At 38.7% G+C, this 23,119-nt stretch overlaps 1 protein-coding gene across 4 annotated transcripts in view; it reads right to left on the minus strand.

Annotated features, from left to right (window-relative positions):
• The window catches only part of RNF111 (ring finger protein 111), a 54,892-nt gene that overhangs the window by 26,624 nt on the left and 5,149 nt on the right, over positions 1–23,119 (minus strand). For 3 of the 4 annotated variants that reach the window (XM_034066345.1, XM_034066346.1, XM_031046157.2), the window contains exon 2: positions 7,248–8,143. In XM_034066345.1, coding sequence (XP_033922236.1) covers positions 7,248–8,143 — 896 coding nt within the window. Of the gene's footprint in view, positions 1–7,247; positions 8,144–18,428; positions 18,675–23,119 lie in introns of those variants that run through there. The other variant, XM_031046158.2, reaches the window with a different exon arrangement.

The following is a 23,119-nucleotide window of genomic DNA, read 5'->3' on the forward strand; positions in this document are numbered from 1 at the left end:
GAGCTGTCATTATAAGAGACTGTTTTTTTACTAGACTTATAATACATGTAGGTAATTTCACCGAGTATGTCAAAACTGTAAGTATAACTCAACTATACAACCTAGTTATTAAAGGTATCAATTCTGCTGGAATGTTGAAATAAACAGAGCCAGAAGATGGGAGGAGCAGATATGCAAGCTTACATTCTACCGTGTATTGGAAGCAACTACAGTGAATTTTACTAGATTTAACAGAACAAAATTCAGTCACCTAATACAAAAACAAACAAGCTTTCAAACTAGCAAAGCAGTCATGGTTTGTTATCATTAATTGGGTTTTTTACATTTTTTGTAGATATTAAAGTCTCAAGGCTGAACAGTGGCAACAGAAGAAAATATTATGCTCCAACTAATATGTGTTAATTTATTTTTACTACAAAGCGAAAACTACAAATCTATTGGTGTTTATAAACGTCTTTACATCTATACTTTCAATAGCATTCACAATCATGTATTAGAGGAAGTTAAAATGAAACTATCAATGGTAAAAAAACAACCATCAAAACCCCACAAAAATAAATTCAGAAACAAGTTTCCATAGGTAACAAGTTCCACTTCAGGAAGACTAACTACCGTTCCAGCCCAATATTCAGATGCATGGAAAAACTTGTCTACAGATGTAATACTGACAGTGACAAATTTGAGCTACCTAGGATACTTAAACTGAGCTACGGATTATTCAGTATAGTAACAGCACAGTGCCAAAAGAACTAACCAAGTAAATGAGCTAGATTTCTTGAAGAAATCTGCAAAATTTCAAATGGAAGTTTGCTATTCCTAAGCTAAGCACTTCAAGCATTTGTTCTCATTCAAGTGAATACTTAGATCCTGTCTGGATTGAATGCTCTCAGCTGCTCTACCCCATGGCAAGGCAGAGCAGATTATTTCTTCTTCTCTTTCCTCCTCCATCAACATTTTTGTGTTTTGAAAAAACCACAAGTTGTACTCCTTATTTTCCAATGGCCTTTCATCTGTTTCTGGTCATACTTATCCCAGAGAGACTGGTGCCTGAAGAAAGAAAGAGCAATGCTTCCATATACAGGTACTCACCAAATTCTCATTACTGGAAGTTATATGTGCCAAAATTAATCCTCAGAACTTGAAAATTTGGGAAAAATTGAAAATATTAGTGTCTAACACATACAGCCACATGCTAAAATTTAAAACACAGAGAGGCCAAAATGTAATATTTAAACACTACATTAAGATAGTGAAGGCATTTTACAATACGCAATTTCACATGAGACAGACTGACCAAGCCACAAGTGAAAACAGAAGAGATTTAAAATAAGCAGTCAGATTCCAGTGAGGGAAGTGGCTTATTTAGAGTTACAAGTTTTCACCAGACCAAGCAAGGGCCTGCTGAGGTCTACAACCTCTCTGCCAGCTGCAGGAAGCAGAACTATGCAGTCACAGTAGAAAGTCCAGGCTACAATCTTTAACTGAAGGCTCTCACATCACCCAGCATCCACAACAGTGTTAACAGATGTCAGAGAGCACTTCCTTGTCTGTTCATTGCTCATGGACAGCTGTCAGCAAGTGTGTCTAACGCATTTCTTAACTTGCTGGTACTTTGTACCTCATAGTAATTCAGCTTGAAATGGACAACATTTTCAGAATAAATATCCTACTAGTGTTAACAAGTACTCATTTCTTCAGCTTTCCAACTTCTTGAATTAGGTATAAGCAGTATGCCCTGCTCCCAAACCCTGGTATACAGTTAGCATAGCTAACACCATTCTGAAGCATGCAGCCATTCTCTGTGACTGAGCAGGGCACGTATTCATTCTGTTTCCCCCCACTCTCTGAAGGTATCTGTGAAACAAGCAGACAAACCAAACATATTTCTTCTTCCCCTCCCTAACAGCCTCAGAATTCCTGGGCTCCAGGACGATTACTCCCCTCCTTGCTGTCCTTGAAGGTCCCAGGCACCCGGCCAACCAGGTGGTGTTGATCACCCTGTCACAGAGCAGGAAAGCTTAACAGCACACAGAGCACTGCTTATAAAATCACCAGTTACATATCTTAAGTGGGAACATGGACCAGAACTGCTGTTGGACAGTGAGAACTGTGACCTCCAGTGGCCAGGGACACCTCCACCACTGGCTGCTTCCTCCGAGGACTGACTCACTCTTCTATAGGACTTTTGAGTCTAATTTTGATTGTTACATCGATACAGCAAAACACATTAAAATTTTACCTCATCTGCAGATGGTCCAGGTGATTAGAAATTTTAAGTTGTGTTATAAGCTTTGTATTAAGCTACTTGTAGATTGTACTATATTGATTCTGCTTGCAGAAATGTTGTGCCATTCTAATAATAAATTCTGTGCTATACTAATGATAATATCCTGCTAAGAAAATAAATCTTTAATTGTGACTTTGATTTAGAGCTATCACCATTCTGACAAGGATCCCTACAAAAAACCTGCTGGTCCCCTTAGCATTGGGTTACACTTGTTAGAAGATGAGAGTTTTTCTGTACCTAAGACTTATTTGGAATCTACTTTCCAATAGCAGCAGTCCATAATGTGAGAACATTTCAAAACCATACAAATTACTTGGAAGTCGGCACCCTGGTGGAAAAGACAATCAAAAGAACTGTCCCACTGTGAGCCATGCTAGTACAGGCGAATCCCAAACTCTACTGACTGTTCTTAACCAAGCACATAAATCTTAGTTCTATCAGCAATGCTACAGCAAGCCAATTCTAGAAGCAGCATCCTTACAGCACAGAAATCTGCATCAGCTACAGGGAAGTGATGAAGTGAATTCCATGCTAACTTCTATTACAGTAGCTATTTAAAGCTCCAATTCACAGTCGCTAGATATAGCAACAGTGGTTAATGTTGACTGCTCACAAAGCCAGGTGCTTCTTTCCTCACCTCTTCCCAGTTCTTCCTCAAGCTCTCTCTATGAAAAGGCATGATAAAAGGATTTGTAGTCACTTCCTTGTCCACTAATGCTGTCGTGACAAAACACACATTTTTGTGCAAATGTATTTTTGTGAAAAATATAGAGCACACAATAATTCATGTTGTGCTCTGAATTATGAGCTGCATCTGTCACTGTGAGAAAAGTGCATATGCTGTAGTTTTAGGAGGGATTAAATAACTGAAAAATAAGAAACTCTACTAACATGCAACCCATTTCTACTTGATACATGTTTATCTCAAAACTGTTAATCTCAACATGAAGTGGTGGTATATGTTTAACATTTTCACCAGCCTCTGGCTTTTAAAATACTGGATGTCTACACTCAACATTTCTGGGAGAGATAACATATACATTAGAGGAATCAAGAGGATGGTGCTGAATAAACTCAGTCTTATCATTCTAAGCAGCTGTTAACAAAAACTGAAGCAGCTTCTCAACAGCTCTATACTCTAAAAGTACAGTAAAGCCTGTCTAGCACTAGCTGCAAAAAAATATCAAAGTAACATGTCAGACCCTGAAGGGATTTAAAGTGCTATTAGGGGAACAGTTTATGACAATGCAAAATTCTACCCAGTTTTTTTATATCAACACTTTTCCATTTCTTGGGCTTCAGCTTCACTGCCAAATCAGAGTATGAAGCTAAAACCTTGTTCCAATTTTAACTTTGGCTAGATTTCACTCCACTGACTGGCTGTCTCCAAATAGCACCCCCAGTCCTTTAAATCCAAGCTGAAAACCAAATACCTGTTCAGCCATATCAGAAAATATACATTACAACATTACAGAGATCCAGTTACACAAAAAGTTGAAGTTTTCCCACCTTTGACAAGGAAATTCAAAAGAGGATTCTCTCTATAGGCGTGTATACAGGTCCTCCAAGTGCTAGAGAAAAGTTTCTAAGCTACCTAAAATCAAAATCTGCATTTCACAGCAAAACTGTTGTTGTTTGTGTCATTTTAACTGTACAACCAGTAGTCCAATTGAAAGCAACTGATAAACATTCATACTAGCATACCCCTGAAAGCACCTGCACCTTCAACTGTAACTGTACTGTTAAACTACACATGGCTGTTCTTCATCGTCCTCATGCCCTCAACTCTCCTCCTTCTCAATGAGGCTCATCTGGTCATCCCAGATTTAATGATGACAGCTGCCTTTTGTGGGAAACAGTTGGTAAAACAATCTAATTTCCAGATGTCTGGATTTTGTACTTGTTCAATACTCTCCCCCTGCCAAAGCAGATTTAGACCTTTCCTGATAGAAAAGGGGGAAAAGCCCGATTCAGATTGTTTGGGGTTTTTTGGTAAGGGTTTTCTAAAGGTATTTGTCAGAAAAAAACCCCAAACAATAAAACCCACAAACAAACAAACAAAATAAAAAAAAGCACACCACCAACACAAAAAAAAAACAGAAACCTCTCCCAAAACCACACCAAACCACAAAAAAAACCCCATGAAACAAAATATCACTGAGCAAAAAATGCCCATCCACATATCTAATTTTCAAAAAATTGCCAAGTTAATAACTACAAGAACTAACCTACTAAACACTTATTCAGTTAGAAAGATCTGTTACTGTAATTTCTTGCAGTAATCAGAAAGAAACATCCAGCACAGAATACACTAATTCTTTAAATGCTCTGTAACTTCAGGTAATCCTCAACATGCAAAGAAATATTTTGTGACACATCCTTAATAGAAATTGGTGTTAAGTAAGCTACAAGACTAATTGCATCTCTTTGATGCCTTCTTATTAAAAAAAATAATCAATTATTACCACATCTCCTTGCATTTTCTTTTCTGATTTTATTATTATTTTCTCCTTTCTTAAGTCTGTCCTCTAGTACCTTTACATATATGCTGCTGGCCTTATATACTTAGCAGAAGCTCTTTGTCCTTCAATATATTCTGGGACTTCAGCAGATGCATATGTAACCTCCACATGCCAATCTATAGCAAAAAATTCTTCTCTAACATTACCAGGCTAGTGTAGCATTACTAGCAATACAACCCTTTCCTGCTATAGAAGTACCATCCTGCTTGCTCACTATACAGATAAGTTACATAGCTATTTTTCCAGCTGGCCCCATTTCTGTCCCAATTAACTCAGTAACTAGAAATGCCTTATATAACAGCAAAAGGTTACAGAAAGTGTTAATCACACTTTCAGTTTTACTAAAAATAGAACACTCTTGTACAGGAAGTCTGCTCAACTTCCCATTTTATCTGCAATGTAAATAAAATGCTCAAAACCTTCCCATCAATAATATTTCCACTGGAAAAAAGAAACAGTATAGCATTCACATACTCTAAGCCAAAATGACTTCTCAGCTCACTGCAAGTGTTAGTCCTGAATTGCAGACAGCATAATACACATTCTGTAAGACATACCTTATTGCAGTAAACAACTGATGTCAGTGTTTTAATCTAAAATAACTGCTGCAGCACTAATAATTTTTTAAGTCATTGGACAACACACTTTTTCACATAACTACATGAAACAAAGTGCAAGTTCCAGTATTCCTACCATCAAAATAGCACTGAATTAGCAGAAGTTCCCTGAACAGCCTGAATATTTACTGATTATTACACAAACTTTTTAGAGATCTCTCTCCAGAAAGAAACTTTTGAAATACCTATGGTAAAAGGCCTCACTACAGAAATAAGTCAAGGGAAATAAAAGCACAAATTTTATTAATTGAATTTGTGTTAGAACAGGTAATAATTTTTAATAGGTCAAATAAACTAAACGATTTGACAATTCTCTCTTTAAGTACACTTATCATGGTTAGAAACAGATGACCACCTAAGAAGCCATAACGTACGTTTTCTCATCTATATATACTAGTGCCATCATTGCATGGTGCTCTGTGTGGAGATCTGTTAATGGTTCTGCATCATCTCACAGTTACATGAAACTCCATCCTCTCAAAAAATGATAATAACTTGGGAACAGAAATGTAGTTTCCCAAATTGTTTTTTAATATGAATGCATGCATATGCCCACACCTTAATTATTTACAAGCCATACCTTCGATATGCTTGAACATGCTTGCCAACTATTACTTTTTAGGCTTAAAAAAAAATTACACTTCTCTCCCCACAAATATGCACAAAGATAATGAGGCCACGCAATAATTCTTCCGTTTCAGAATTATTTATGCAGCCTGTGTGTGTGTTTGGTTTGTTTGCTTTAACAACAGCAACAACAACCATCTCTTTTTTGTTCAGAGAGCCCTGTCCTTGTATGTTATTTTTTCTTAGTTGAATGATCAGCACAGTCTGAGATATGGTTTCACTTTCTAAAAGACATTTGTCATTAGGCAAAAACCTATGGTTGTGCAGGTTAATACTATGCTGTGTTCTATGCATCTGCTCTCTAAAAAGCTGAAATGATAAACAGAAGGCACAACTACAACACTGTGAATACTGTGGGTCCCAGTCTTGGGACCACTTTTTTACTTGGCAAATTTAAGATTATGAAGGTCCAAGAAAATTGGTAGATGGGGAAAAAAAAAAAAGCCCAAACGAAAACTAACAACCAAACAACACCCCCCCCCAACAAAATCCCATTAAAAAAACAAACCCCCCACCCCCCAAGAAACCCCCAAAACCCACTCCAAACATTCAAGTATACCCTCATATACTGTGTCAAGACATACTAGAGAAACATATGTGTAAGTCAACTGCAAGATTATTGCATCGAGTTAATCAAGGTAAAACATTTGGTATATATTCAATACTTTTCACAACTTCAGAGCTTAGAATTTTCTACAACAATATAAAGCTGAATCCTATTTCAGGCTCTTATCACAATGACCAATTCCTCCCCCCTATTTCTTTGTCAAGTGCAGTTAATTAGGTTTTAGTAGATATTTCTACATTCTGAGACCAGAGACAATTGTTATCTCCACAGTCAGTTAACAAAGCTACTGCAGTTAAGATTTTTAATACAACTCAACAGCTAAAAACAAAATGAAAAAGGAACAACTCTGCAGCACGTGACTGATCACGTTCAGCAACCTTCCAGTACAGTGTTTAGAAATCATTAACTTTACCTATTAAAGATTTTAGCTTTGTTGTAATTTTACTGGAAGTTCTCAATACTCTTTTCCCATCAAGAATTTATGTTCAGATTACTTGCAGTAAGTCTATTTGTAGTAGAACTTTTATAAACACACAAGAACAACTGGTCCAAAACACTTACAAACAAAACATATTGTACATGAGGAATGCTCATTAATCAAAAGTACCTAAGGAATTGAGCTTTACCTGAAGGAACAGCTGTACTGTTCTGGTGGTTTTCACCAGGCGACACAAATAAGTCTTCCTCCCCTTCAGTAGATGAACTGGAAGAAGAATCACTAGTAATGTCATTTTCACTAGAACTGCTAGAGCTGGGCAGTAAAGCGTACTTTCTTCGAGCTAACACTTCCCGCTTTTTCCTCTGCATTAAAATTCGCTCTTTTTGGTTCTGTGTCCTCTGTGATGAACTTGTTTTCACAAATCTCTTCCTATACGGAAGTCTTCTTAAGGAATTGTTATGGAAACATGGCCTTTTCATTAAAAGCCCAGGTACAGAGTCTGCCTCAGTTCGAGGCCACTTCTGTGACCTTGCACTGTGAGTTCTACTCGTAGTATTCAATACTGCCTGAGGGTGTCTCACAAGAGCATCTTTTTCTTCGTCAGATGTTACTGTGTCAGAGTCTCCAAAATGTAGGCTAGATGAAGGTGAAGAGATACAGTCACTGAAAGAAGAATCATTGTCTTCACTCTGTGTTTCTAGATGTCGTCTTAATCCTATGATTTCCTGGTTTTCCTTCTCAGGACAATTTTGAGTATACGAAGGACCAGCCTGCTGGCTCTTGCGTTTTTTTCGCACCACAACACTTTTGTCTTGGTCTGTACGGTTGCCATTCATGTCCTTTTGCTTTTGAGAATCGCCACATAAGTGAGAGAACTCATTCCCTACTTTACTGGCAATCATCTCAACTTCTTGAGGGAAGCTTTTGGCTGCCCCAGTAGGCTCAGGATTCAAGAGGATCCCCTTCAGACTCTCCTGTCTCTTTGGTGCATCAGAAGGAACTTCACTCTTCATATCCGCTTTTAAAGTATAAAGTATATTACATTCAGGAGTCCATTTAGACATGGAAAGTTTAAAGAAAGGCCTGGAAATAAAAACAGATATGCATCAAGAAAAATGAACATCAGATTTTGATACCAAAACTGAACTAAAAGTCATTCACTGCTAAGACCAACCCACTGCTGGGAAAAGCAAAACAGCAGTAACTGAAGTATAAATGTTTCATAATACTAAGAATACTGCTTGACAATGTAATTGTGAAGTAAAACAGAACTCTTGTAACTTGATTGAAGGTAAGTTCTTATAGCCAATGAAAACATCATAATTTTCACAGAGAAAATGTATCCTGCCTGAAAAACGTATGGATGATGTCTGTTTTACAGGCTGCCACTTATAGAAGTTACATAACTTTCAGCTAAACAACCATGAACTAAACTGCATGCTTAAATAAGGCCTACATCTCCCTCTATTGCTGCATATATATGGATAGTAAATACCTGGAACACAACACATGGTACAGTACGATAACAACTGAGCTATAAAAATCAGTTACTTAGAATTCATGGTTCTTTTCTGGCATGAAAAGGAACAGAACAGGAAAGACTTTGAACCCTGTTATTTTTGAGGTAAAGTAATAGAAATCTATTACCTAGATTTTCTTTAAAAAGTATCACACGAGAATAGTGTCATGTACAGAGCTATTTTCAGTCCATGTAATTTTAACTCTATCCTACAACAGAAACTGAGCATACCACATGTTCCCTTAATAGTTGGTACCAGGCAAGCTCCCCTCCCTGTCGAAATACTAGGCTGTCAACATACAACAATGCAGCATTAGCCTCAAAGATTGTTTCAAAGAAAAACTTTTGTACTGGCAGACTACCGAGACACGCACGCAATAGTAAGCTCTGTAAGATATTCACCTTCAATTTGCTTCATCTGGCATCTCTGCCTTCTGTTTAAAGTCCCCAAAGGAAGCAACAAAAGAATTTGGTTCCCACTGTGATAAACTACTCAAGTACTCTTTACTGTAACAAATATCACATTTTCTGTGCCTCAGATGAATAGGGTTATAACACAAATTTGACACTCGTACTACTTAAGCGGTCATGTGTTTCCTCGTTCCTCCCTTTCTCACCACTTGTTTGAAGGAACACCTCCTATGCTGTTCTAAAAGAGATGTTTATGCACTCAACCAGAATGTAGAGCTGACCCATCTGAAAGATCAGTTTCCCAACCAGATCAAACACCAATCCGATTCATTATTCAAGCATTCAAATAGCTACACCTAGCTTACAGGAGGTTGCACTGAACTACCAGAAGGCTGCTCAAGAAAAATATACCCAAGCATACCTAATGTGGAAATGAGGATCCTTATGCAGCACAGCTGGAATATGCATGAAGCCACAAAAGAGTCCAAGGTAGCAACAGCAAGATCTATGGCAGGTTAAGTAGCACTGCCTACTCAGGTCCATAATCTCCTGCCTGTACCTCCAAATTCTTCAAAATGCTAACATACTATTCTATCTGGTGTTAATATTTCAAGTTCTTTGTTTATTTTGTCACAGAATGAATCAATACAAGATTGAAAATACTTGACAGAGTCAAATCCACTTGTCTCACAAACTGGTGCTTTTAGGAGCAGCTGTGAGTTAGTTGATCCTAACAGAAAAGATCCCTTTGAATGTTGCCAGTAGAAAGCCTACAAAACATTTGTAACAATTACTGTTTAATGTGAAGCCTATAGCCCATGGTAACTATGAAAGTGGTGCCATTTCCTACTGGAATTACAGCAGATGTTTTACATCAGTAAGTCAAAAGCTAACCACATCCATGTTGGACTAAACCTCCTTTTGCCAAATTAGTCCAACAACAGAACAGGTTCTTTCGTTTCAAAGTAGGAAATATTTCTTATTTTCAAATGTTAAACAGAAGATTGGCATTCTGGACAATATATATATTTCATTGCAATCAGTTTTAGTGGAATGCATTATATAAGAATACCCACTTCTCTACAACTGAATAAAAGCAGTTGCAAAATTGGAAAAAAACCTCTGATTAAACTTAAGAGTGTAAGACACCTACATGGTAAACAAAGAAGCCTCCATTAAAGCTGTGAAATTCTATCTACCCTTCTCTGCTCCTGACAGCTCCAGAGGAAAATACCAGCTCTCCCATGCTCCTCTCTGGGAATGTACTTACCCTCAGATACACACACCATTTTTCTCTAGTAAAATTAAGTTCGAGACTTCCATTTTATACAATTTCTAACAAGCACTGCTTGTTCTTTGTGTGTCATAAGCACACAGAGAACAAGAAGTACACGGCCTTTTCCTCATCCTCACAAGGTCACCTTAAGGCAGTATTTTTGTTCTGTTATTTACACACCAATGTTCTACAGAAATGCAACACTCAGGGTAGTCAATCTATTCCACAATCCAAAAACAAGCCAGCCCCTCCTGCAGTAACACCATATTTAATCTCAAATTTTAGAAAATCTTCGTGGCTTGGGGAGTGGCGGGTTGGGGAGGGGGTGTGTGTGGGAACAGTTTCCTACCTTTTTAACATGACAAATTAAGGAGCCAATTTTATTTAATTCTGAAGTTTTTTAAAGGAAGAAAAATCTGACCATTTTCTCATGAAGTGAGCACAATCAGGGGCTCATTGACAAAGGACTTGGTCCTACCCACTGGAGTGCTCACACACACAACCTTTCATTGTTAAACTCTGGTGTGGAAATCTCCTGCAGTATGTAAATTCTGCATTCTAAATGGGATTATCTTTGTATAAATGCTGTTTAGCACAGAGGCTACTGTGATAAAATACAGATATTTAAGTTACAGAAAAAAAAGGCAAAAAAGTTTAACATTTTGAGAAATATCAGACTACTGTAAGATAACAACACACCTAAACCACCACACAGTGAAAACTAGTGCACTTGAAACACTATTTACTAGCTTAGTTTTATTCCAACAAGCAGCCTAGATATAATAGCCGGTTAACTCAGATTCAAATGTTTTGTGTATCTGCACTGTAACAATCATAGGAAAAGTTTGCAGTAACTGAAGGGAGTAATCAAGAGCTCTTCAGTTTTGTTACCCAATACAGAGCCTGGAGAACTGCTAACCTACCAGAGAGCTGCTGGCTTCCAATTACAAATCACACAACTTACATGTGAGTACATTTTTGGAAGTGAAGGGTACCAATCAACAATGGCAATTCATTCCTTCACTGTTTGGAAATGACAAAGCTTTGAACAAAAGATTTGACCAAAACAGACAGAAGCTGGAAGAAGAGCTTATACTTAACTAGATTCCAACTCACTGTAAGTATTTTCAGTGGTTAGGTATAAGACATATCCACACTACGTACAAGTCCAATGCTTTTATACAGAAGATAAACTTTAAAAGGGACTACAAAAATATTATGCAAACAATTAAGACTCATTAGAATGAGATCATCTGCTGTTAAACATTTAGAAGTTCTTATGTAGTGTCCCTAATTAAAAGTAGCGCTCAAATTTTCCAAAAAGCAGCAAGATGCAGAAAGCTCAATAAGCATTACTATTCCTCCTTCCTACTCAAAACATTTGCCTATTAACCTAAAGAATAACAACTTCGAGAGGAAAAACTGGGTAGTATCTTCTTTTAAGCCAGTAAGTCTCAGTGAAGAGCTGTTAAGACAGCTACCTGAAAATTATAGATATTCTAACTGCCCCTCTAAAGTGTATAACTGTTCAGAATCATGAAGTATACATGACTTTTATTCATTCATGTCACAAATTAAATACCTTTGCTATTAATCATGCCAAGACATACAGCAGTGCAATAAAATTTATGCAAACAGGGGAAGTCTTTGAAATTCCCAAGTAAAAACTAGCTCAAAGTTTGAGACCTTTACAGCAGACAAGTTTATGATCACATACAAAGGTACATGTTTGAGTTACAAGAAGGAGCAAAGTATTTTGTCATTAAGAATGAATTCCATTACTAGCAATGAAAAAGTAAGATAGCATTGGAACTCTGTAAGTGAAATGGTTCATTACACCATGAACCATTTGCTGTAAACTTGGTTGATGAGTACATGTAAACTAGTATATCATTACCTCAAAAATGTATTTTCAGTTACATTTTAAAATATGGTCAACTATCTTCACCACCAAGAAACAACCTCCTTTTTAGGTGTCAGAAAGCACCATGATCAATTCCCTCAAGACTGGCTATAGTATATGTACACAGTGATTTGACACATGACCAGCCAACCACTTCGCAGAAGATGCCTCTCAACAACATGCTTCTTACATAACCCCAAATTACTGGTCTTTGTCCTGTTGGTGCAAAACACACACCTAAACATAGCTAGCCAAGCAGTTTATTCAGCAAATAACCAACTTGATGAAAAGCAGTGAACAAAATGGCTTCATTTACAAAGCAGTCTATTTCTTCATTTTCCCCATCTTTGTTTCCCTGCTTCTCTCTCATTACAAACACAGTAACCTCCCTTTGTCTGATGCACCCTCCACCACTCAGACCATAAACCCACTTACAGGCAATTCTGCTATCTGGTAGGGCTGAGCCTAGAAGCCAGCGCAGACAAAACTGCTTCTCAACATGACAGCCCTCAAGCCTACCAAGAGGTTCCGGAACACGCTGTCATTATAACCTCAGGAAGAACACTGCAGTTCTACTTACATAAGAATTCTGTGTATAGATCACTTACATACCCAACCCAACTGCCCACATGCAAAATGCTATCAGGCAAGAGAGTATTTATGACTGTCTCAGAAAGGAAGCTTCTATCAGCTGCATCAGTACTTCCTTTATTTAGTCATAAGTTTTACTTACTTTGCATATGTTCACCGAACTCATTATTAACTTTTAAAATTAATTCCCTTCCCTAATATGTGGCCTTTATCAGATTTTAATGTTATTTTTACTGCAATAAGCTAATACTGGTACTGTTATCTTCATGAGAAAACCTCGCTGTTGGGTTGTGCAAAGAAATTTTATGATGTGTATCCTATTCCTACCACAGTACTTTTTTTTTTAACCGGCAAACACAGCTATGAAGAGCTCAAAGAATGGACCAATGAATGGAAGTATTGCACAAGCTTCATTTTGGAGCAATCATTTCTTTACTCTCATTAAAAATACGCATTTTTTTTCTTTCAGCAAGTCTGTTTCATCAGGTAAATCAAGACACAAAGAAACAGGATAATGGAAAAAGCTTATAATATCAGTATAAGACCTTCAGTAAAAGTGTGATAACCCAAGTACTACTACTTCCCTTTCTCAAGGGCAGAGTGCCAAACAAGACTGATTCATGCATGACCCTAATGCAATGGAGGTTGACAGAGGGCTTAGAGCCATTTGAGTAGCTGCACCCCCAACACAATCCCATGAAGATCAAATCTTGGCACTATCATGCCCTTTTTCCATTAAAAAAAAAGAACTGGCAGAACAGTTCACAAAAAGAAACACCCTTGTTAGTCTAAATGGGCAATCATGCCCTACTCATTTAATTTCTCTCAAGCAGAGACAACTGGTACAATGCAAAGTAGTAAGTACGCAGATATCCAAATTCAGTTCCACTTATTGGCAAAACAAGTGCAGACTTTGAAACCTTATTGCATTGTTCTTCATTTTTTGTTGTTCTTCATTTTTACCACATTATGAGACGAACAGTGCTTTTTTTTAAAGCCTGTTTTAACTACTAAATTTTAGCATAGTATATGTATTTTAATCTTTGCCAGGAATTAGCAGTTTATGGTTAAAGATCTCTGAATTTTCAGAAAACAGCAACAATCAGAATGTAATCTAAAACTCTATTATGTCTGCTTTGATATTATGTAGCATCAAATACACCTTTATTCACAGAACAATGAGAAACACCATTGCAAACCACTCTGAATTTCCTGTTTGCTTTAATGCAGCTACAGTGATGACACACTCCAAATTTTTTAATGACAAAACTACCCAAGAATTCCAAGCAGAATACTCGTCTTTTGTCTTACAGAGTAGTACAGTATTTCAGAATAACATGCATAGTATTAGTTACTAACTGCATGATAATGTTCTGGAGACACGTTCCTGCCTATGATCTCCTAAAGAGACTCCTTGACATCAGCCCAGACAGAAAAGTTTATGCTTCACAGAGAGGTGCTACTGTTACACCAGCCACAGCAATGCAAACAGCCTTACTCACTCCCTACAGCCAATTCTAAGAACTCTCACTGACTTGAAAAGTTTACTCTTAAGTGAAACAACATTATTTCAAGTTCAGCGCTACTCTTACTAACCTTTGTAAAGCCATCTCAAAGATAAATCAGACCACAGTGACTGTACTGGACCAGGCTGGATGAAGCCTTGGGTGATCTGGTTTAGTTTGAGGTGTCCCTGCCCATGGCAGGGGGGTTGGAACTAGATGATCTTAAGGTTCTTTCCAGTCCTAACTATTCTATGATTCTATGATATTGTAACAAACAGTATCCATCCTCTTGGACCAGCAAAGCCTCCTTAATTTTAGCTCTGTAAAAAAAAACAACAAAAAAAAAAACCCCAAAAAACCAAAACCAAACCAAAAACAAAGGCCCAAGTTCTTCAAGATTTGTTTCCTCATGCATAAGTCAATTCAGACCAGTAAAATTACCTTGAAACAGAAATGTGAGGCCACCTACAGAATCCCTCTGTAATGCTATGATACCTCATGTCAGAGAGTTACCACCACTCTGTTCTTATGGAGGGACTACTCAAAGTGCCTGTCTCTCACATCTTTTAACAGAATCCAGCACAGGACAGCTACATACAGAAGAGCTCTTCCCTTTGAGTGGATCTATGGCCTGGCTCCAAATGGAATAGACAGAATGCGCAGCTGGAAGCATCTCAGCTACATGAGTTGGCAGGCCAAAAGAACTCTGCACAGAGGCCTATGAGCAAGTTAGTTCTCCCACAATACACTATGAATCAGCCCAAGACTATAAGGCACCCACAGAAATCCAAGCGTCGATCATCAGTGAAGCATTAGAATGCACATACCCACCTGGGCAGGGAATCTGTTTGGCTTTGCACAATGGATGCAAGCAGGTGGATTTGACAAACGTGGCATTCACAAGCACATTCTTCAGTCTAGACATTTCTTTGCTCTGTCCTATGCTTAAACTCAGTTAACTATATTACCACTATGTAAATCATGATTTTAAGACATAAGCATTACAATTTGGCCATTAGGAATGTTTTGGCTTCAGTGAACTCCAAGACAAACATGAGTGCAATGAACTTGGGAATAAGGAGTTATAGCTTTGTGAAAAAAATTACAAAATACACTTCTTTTTTTATTGGCGCTTAAGATCTTAACTAGGAATTCTGCTTCCAGAGTCAGCTAAGGAGGTTCTGAGCTACACAGCCACCAAAAATAAGTTTAAAATTATTTCTTAGTCCCCTTGGCAGTTTTGATCTTTGATATACATGTAACTGTGATTAATGCAGTGTCACTTCGCAAGCACTTCTAGATAAAGCTTTGAGGACCAAAATAAGACAGGATCTTTGACATAACTGCTAACAAAAACCTTGCAAGTGAGAATAATTAAATTAACCATTAGGACAGTTTTATGCTGTTCTTCCGGAAAGCTGTGGGAAGTAGGGGATTTTGTAGACACTAAACTGAGTAGATTTATCAGTTTAAGAGGGAAGGACAGTGAAGCAGGACTTCTCCACACTTCACCCAGTAGAGCCAAGCAGCAGTGGGTTAAAGCAAATATTTTACTTGACAGCAGTCAAGTATTAGGATGGCACTTTATTGTCAAAAAATATACCAAAGTCTCTTGCTAATAAAGTTGTGAGCCAATCTTCACTTGGTAAGGAAGTTTAATAAGGAAGATGTCACTTTAATTCACAGTAGTTACTTGTCCAAATAGTATAAACTATATAAAAACCAGCAAAATAATCTTGTAAGCAAAATTTCTGGTTAGTGAAAAAATGTTTTCCTTTCTTTCTTCCTTCCCCTCTGTTCCATTAGGGGTCTCTGTGAGGCCTGACATCAGCCAACAAAAAAGAACACTAATCTAAACTTAAGCCTGAAGGAAGTTCACTCCTAGTAACCCTCTGGCTGCTGATACATTTTGTATTTCTTTTAAGAGCACTAGAATTTGGAAGCAACTGACTGCTGTCACTTACACTAACAAACCTTAAGGGACTATGACTGGGAATAAGCATCCTATTCCTATGCTGTACTTGCGTCCTATATGACATTATTCAATATGCACACTTTTAAATCTCAGCCTCACTGAGATGCAAACAGCTAAAGTGCTACGGATCTGGTGATAAAGCTGATTTAAAGGAGGTTGTACATGGTCAAACCTGTTTGGAAATCTTCATACAACATCTGCTTATGGTAAATTCATCTCTGTACTACCCCCATTGTTTACACATGAACCAAACCCATTCCTTATCCCATTCCCCAGAGCCATATTTTCTCCATTTATTCATCTGTCTGACCTCTAAGCCTCCATAGCTCATCAGCTAGGGAGGGGGGCACTATTACCTGTATCTTTCCAAAAGACTATCCTCACCATTAGAGGTAATATAAACAACTGAAATGAAAGATTCTTCATTTTGGGGAAAAAAGGCAGTAACTGCTGTCAGCTAAATGTAACATTAACTGTACAGTTAGCTGTCAGCTAATTCTAACATGGCCACCTGCAATGAAAGACAAGAGCTTTACAACTGATCTGGTTACACAGGCCTACAAAGTTATTAATTTAAAGATAAAACACAAGTCACAGATATGTTAAGATACACTCTTAATACACTTATATAAAGGTCACTGCTTCATAAAGGGCACATTTCTGAAAGGTCAGAATGTTCCCATCCACATTGTGAAAAGACGGGAAATATGCATGAATACTAAGAGCTGTTGTTCACCCCCAAGCTCCCAATACTAGATGTAACCACAGCTGTAGCTGCCAGGGCTTCAACCATCAAAACAGGCTTTTAAACACACAAGACTTCAAGAATTTTAAAACAGGAAGTTTGGTGTCTTACACACTTTCATTTGACTAGAGTGAAATGCTACATATGTGCACAGCCTTTTCTGTATTATGAATTCAGTAAGTCTTTCTATACTGTGGATGAGAGCATGAGACAGGTGACCAGAGTCCATCCAGTGAACCAAGATCCTATCTTTCCCTATCAAGGCTTGCACATCAGCAAGAACACAAATTTGAATCGGTGATAAACTTGGCTAACAGTATTTGTTTGGGTTTTTTACCTTAGGTAGTCCCCTAGCCAACTAAAAGATGACTAAAAGCATTTAAACTGGCGGAGAACTACTTTGATACAAAGACTACAAGTATCTGAAATACAAAAAGCTTCAATTTTTAAGAGTGACAAAATATTGCAGTTCTTTAAATACTGGTTTTCTTAAAAAAAATGTTTCTACTAAATATCCAGAATTAATTGATCTTCGGAGTTTTCTACTAGTTACATAAAAGCCAATGTAAGGCCTTTATCTCACCACCTGAAAACCTCATTTTCCTCTATTAGTTTACAATACAGATATTCCACCATAACAAATTCTACCTAGGTCTCTATGCCAAGCAGTCAATCCTTTTTTCAATTTTGTCAGATATTTGTTTCTGAATTAATCGCATTAAAATCAAGTAAAGACAAGATACTGCAGCACAATCTTACCTCCTGGGCTGTATTTTCTTTGGGAAAATTACTCAAGTACCAGGAATTAAGGGTATAATTTAAACGGCTAATGCAGTCAGGCCTTCTGATTCCATGAAACCACTTCAAGCCATAGAAGAGCTTACTCAACACAAAAATTCCACAAATGTGTGCTCAGCTCTAATCACCAAAACACAGACACTTAAAGAAGTACACGGACCCTTATCACCTGCCCACTGCAGTGAGTCACAAACCCTGGTCCCCCCGAGGATCCTGGCCTACATTTCTGAATGAATGCCGCTTCCTTGTTTATGATGCAAAGACGCCTGACAATGATTTTATTTTTTTCAATATGGGGTAAGAAACAGGATCCCAACTTGACAAACACCACAAATGACGTTATGAAATCCACTATTACGCACACGAATAAAACTCATTTCCGTAAGGGAGAATTTGTGACCAATTCTCAAGGAGTCAGCCCCAGAAGAGTGCTGCGCTTCCCGCAGTGAGGAAGCTGCTTTGTGCGCCAGCGAGGCACTCAAACACACAGAAACACCCCCCGCGAAGCGCCCCTCGCCGAACTGCCCCAGCTGGCTGGCTCCGCGAGAGGGCAGGGGGCCCAACGCCAGCTGCCGGCCAGCCCAACCGACATGGGATAACGCCCCGCAGGACGAGGGCAGCACCGCGGCCCCGCCGCCGCCGTACCTGAGACGATAAGGCCGAGGGGGAAACGGCGGGTACCACCGGCGCCCTGCTCAGGGCCGGAGTGTGGAAAGCGGCCCCACGGCCAGTCACATGAACCGGTAACGCCGGCTCAAGCCGTTGGCTCCGCTCGGCCAGTCCGCAGCCGCCGGGCCCGTTGACACGCCGCGCGACGGGCGGCGTTTTGTTGTTGCGCAGCCCCCGCGACTGCCGCTGCTCCCTCCCCAGCGCAGCGCGACGCTCGGTGCTGCTTTACAGCAGTCCGCAAAGCGCAGCCGCGCCGGCTCACGCCCCTCCTTCCGACAGGCACCGCTCCCGGAGCAGCGCTCCCTGCCGGGCAGCAGCGGTACCACAGCGCGAGGCTCCCCCGAGCCCCAGGTGCTCAGTACGAGCCCGGTACGGAACCGGCGCCTGCAGCGCTGCCTGGCCGCAGGGTACAACGGCGGCTGCTGCTTCGCCTTGCCTTTAGATCTCGTACGAAAGCAGCAGTCTACCCGGAGGTGTCTTCCCCTCTCCCCGCGGTGCCAGACGCTGCTGAGCTATACTGACCATGCCGCTCCGCGGCACTGCCGCGCTGTGTCACATCACTGCGCGTCCTTGGCCACCGCCAAGCCTGCTGCTCCAGGGACTGCAGTCTTGCTGCACGGTACTGCCTTTCCCGGAGCTAACAACAGGAGCAGCGGCTAGGAAGTGCAGACAGCCCGCATTTACTGTCTTTAGAAACAGGGATTTAATTTGCATTTACTGCAGTAATGCATTTTCTGATTTAGGAACAGGTGAGCCTGCCCACTCTGACACACTACCAATGTCAGTAAATCTTGTACGGAACTTCTCCAGCGGATATATGTGCCTTCTGCACATCAACCAAGTCCCTCACCTCCCTAACAGCACAGTAAGCATCACAGCTTTGTGGAGTCTCTCAGTCTTTATTAACTTTGTAACTGCTCAAGTCTGCCAAAGGCCATGCTATCTTTGAGCCAGATAAGACTTTTCATCAATGTTAGTGTACACATTCAGAATAGTAAAAACTTAAAACACCGGATAGAAAAGGGTTGTATACTGTCAGTGACAAACAGATACATAAACCCAAGATTTAGGAACAGACAGTGCAGTCTGATCTTCCAGTAAATATCTTGCTGAGGCTGCACTGCCACCACAGTCAGCAGTACACAAGCCCTCTTGTTTTGGAGGAGCCAAACAACCTTCATGCATCATTATGAAAGAAGTGTTCATTGGGGAAAAAAAACGCATTTTGAGACTATTAATTGAATGAGTTTCTGAATAGGATTTCCTTAAAGCAAAAGTGGATGAAATAACTGAAATTATTTCTCAAACAGGGTAAAAAGGCTTTAAGGAAAGACTGTTTCAACAAATGCCTACCTCAAATAGAAATACCTTCAAAGGAACATACTTCTAAGGGCAGGAAAAAAGATTGCTACGCAAAGGAATAGCTGAATGTCAAAAAAAGTAGAAACAAAGTGCGAAATATGCTAGACTGCATAAATTATACAAAAAAAACCCACAAGTTTTTCAGCTTTATGTACAATATGAGAGCACAGAAAAAGTGAGACCCACATACAGTGAAGGCAGAAAACGATCACAGGTGATTTCCTGTGGTTCCAGAACCAAAATAATAATACAGTTCAGTTCTCAATAAAGAAAAAAATAGAGGTCATCCATCATTAATTTGTTACCTTTTCTACATCTTTGTTTGTTTTGGTTTGGTTTTGGTTGTTTATTTGTAGAATCAAGGAAATACAGTACCCCACATCCAGCCAGACAATGACATTGGACCACACTTGAAAAACAAACACTGATAGGGAAGAATGGGGATCAGTATAATGTTCAAAAGGAGCTAGAAACAGTTGGAAGAAGGTCCTATCATATTCAATAGAGATCACTAATGGCTTGACTGTGTAAGGAATTTTAGTATTTTTTGTTAATGACTGGAACCAAAGTTGGAGTAATTAAAATCTGCTGGGGGGGAAGGGGGAGGGGAGGAAAGATAAGACAATACATAGGAAGAACTGAACAACCCTGAAGACCAGACTAATTGGAGCAAGGTTAAAAAAAGTAGAGTGAAACATAAAGCATGTGCACTTAAACACAGACTAAAAGTTTGGGGATATATTGGGTATTTGTCAGTTAGAAGGATGAGAACTTCAATAAATTCTGTAATTAAGAAAATGACCAACAGCCAACATCATGATGTAAGCATTAATAAGCAAACATGTCTGTACAGTATTTTAGTCTAAATTTATTTTGGGGGAGAGGTTTCAATGCTATTGCAAAAATAATTTCTGATGTAGTCTTACAACTGCTTTATCCAGCTTTTTTAACATGTATCCAGAGAAGATGAACCTTAACAGGACACTCAAGGGCACACAGCATATATGCAAGGAAGCTAATGAAATCTGGCTGGATTACCTTAAGAAATGAGACAGGAGCATTTTCTGTAAGCTGATCAGAGGCTAATACTAATTAAAAAAACCCACATACGAACTAGTTATATATTTACCTACTCTCTTAATAATCGTTCTGAATGCCAAAGATGACAGAAAGGTCATTCTTGGCAGAGAAAATAGAGTCACTCTATGCTCACCTATTAAAAGACACACAGAGACCATCTCAAAAACAAAACACAAGGGGCTAAAGAGTGACTAGAAATTTCAGTTCACAAATTAAAAAGCAATGCAGGGTAAGTATAAATACTTAATTTTCTCACAGTGCCAGAGCGGCCACATAATCTGCAAATGCTTTAACTGTGCATCATATGATAGACCTTTCCTCCTTGGGTAAATTAAAATTAAAGGCAGAATTCATAGGATCGTTATTAGCTATGATTCCCTAAAGCCACTACAGCCTACCAGCTGACAGTGATCTAGTACACTGTGGGCCAGCTCACCCTTTAAGTAACACTTGATAGAAATTAGTTTGTCAATTATTGACTGGTTATTAACATAATTTTTAAAGAAAAGTGATGGAGAAATGAACTTCAAAGCCCAGAATTATTCACAATTACTTTGAAATTGTTTATTTAATTGCTTAACTTCCATCTATGTCCTTTGATACAGCTATTAAAAGTTACTGCTGCCATTACTTTAGGATCTCACAAAGACAGACAGTTGTCTTGAAAGTATTTTATGGATTTCTTGGACAAAACCAATTCTCCTTTTCACACTTGTTAGATACATAAAACCAGAAGGTTAACTTCATTCATTTAGATCACTAATGCAAATTTCAGAATAGCTGTCAGGTTATGGTGTCATCAACTCATACTGAACTCTTCAACTTCTAACTAGAGCAAACCAAAAAAACCACTTATACACATACCCCAGGGCCTGGCAGAACTAAAGACAGAGAAGAAGGTATCTTATCTAAGATAAGCTTTGATCTTAGATCAAAATATGCCAGCCACCAGGAGGCTGCACTTTACATTTTTGGCAAAAAGACAAACAACAAAGCAAACCCCTATCTGGGGTACCTTCAGCAGCTTGGCTTCATAGTTGGACACAGTTCTATGCAGAACTGCTGTATCAGTCTGCTTGCTCACAAATGAAAGTGAGGGACAGCTTTTTCCAGGTGCACACACCAGCTTCTGGAATGCAGCCCCACTGGGCACATGGCCAAGATGAAAGCTGCACACTTTCATGAAGACACGTCTTTGATCAGAGCTCTTTTAACTCCAAGCCTGGTAGTGTTCAGGACAGTAGGAACAGTATACACTGACAAATCTGCCTATACACAGGACTATCTATCTACTGTCACAAATACTGCTTCTGGAGTAGCTCAAAATCACTTGCAGCCAGGGTATTAGTCCAAGTGAAACAGCTCATCCTTGACATTTTCATGATCTGTAGTTGTACAGATTTAAAATTGACCATACTCAAGCATTTATCTAAATGTGAGTGTTAAGTCAATTTACAGTTACTAATACTAATCAGCTGTAAAGCCTCTCATGATAGTATGTTGTGAGGATAACACAGACAAAAGTATCACAAAAATGGGATTGATATTCAGATGACACAAATTGCTACAGCTCCAATCAATCCAGATCAAGATGTTATAGATGAAAACTAGAGAAATAGGGAAGAGATTAAAAATGCTGCAAGATTTGTATAACAAAAAATTGCTAGTAGGAAACAAGAAAAGACTAACGCATTCGCAGAGTTAAATAAAACTTGACAGCTGTCTATGCTATATGTTTTATGATGGTAAACATAGCAAATTTTCTAATGTGATTGATCTAAGATCTTTCAAAAGCTCTGGAAAATAACATGCACCCCTCAGGTAATTGTGTATCTTAAAGATACATGGAAGAACAAAATACCCTACATTACAGTATAACATAGATACAGAAATGACCCACTAGTCACTAGTCATTTAATTTCTTACTGTAAAGCCTCATAGAGATGTGAGAGGTTAGAAACAGCATTTTCGCAAGACATTACTTTCAGAAATTATACAAATCCCTGCTAAGGTCTCGAGCAGTTAGATATTCTAAGTGAGATATTTCAAGTATTTCTCACATAATTATAAAGATGTGGTATATGTAATTACTTAGAACTAACAAGTTTGTTGACAATATTTTTAATGGGTCTTTTTCTTATTAAAAAAAAGTATACCATCAATCTGTTAATAGAAAGATCACATGAGAAATTCCTTTATATTCTTTCAGCGCTTGTACAATAATG

This window comes from Melopsittacus undulatus, chromosome 9 (genome assembly GCF_012275295.1).
Source record: "Melopsittacus undulatus isolate bMelUnd1 chromosome 9, bMelUnd1.mat.Z, whole genome shotgun sequence".
In the NCBI taxonomy this organism is placed as follows: Eukaryota; Metazoa; Chordata; class Aves; order Psittaciformes; family Psittaculidae; genus Melopsittacus; species Melopsittacus undulatus.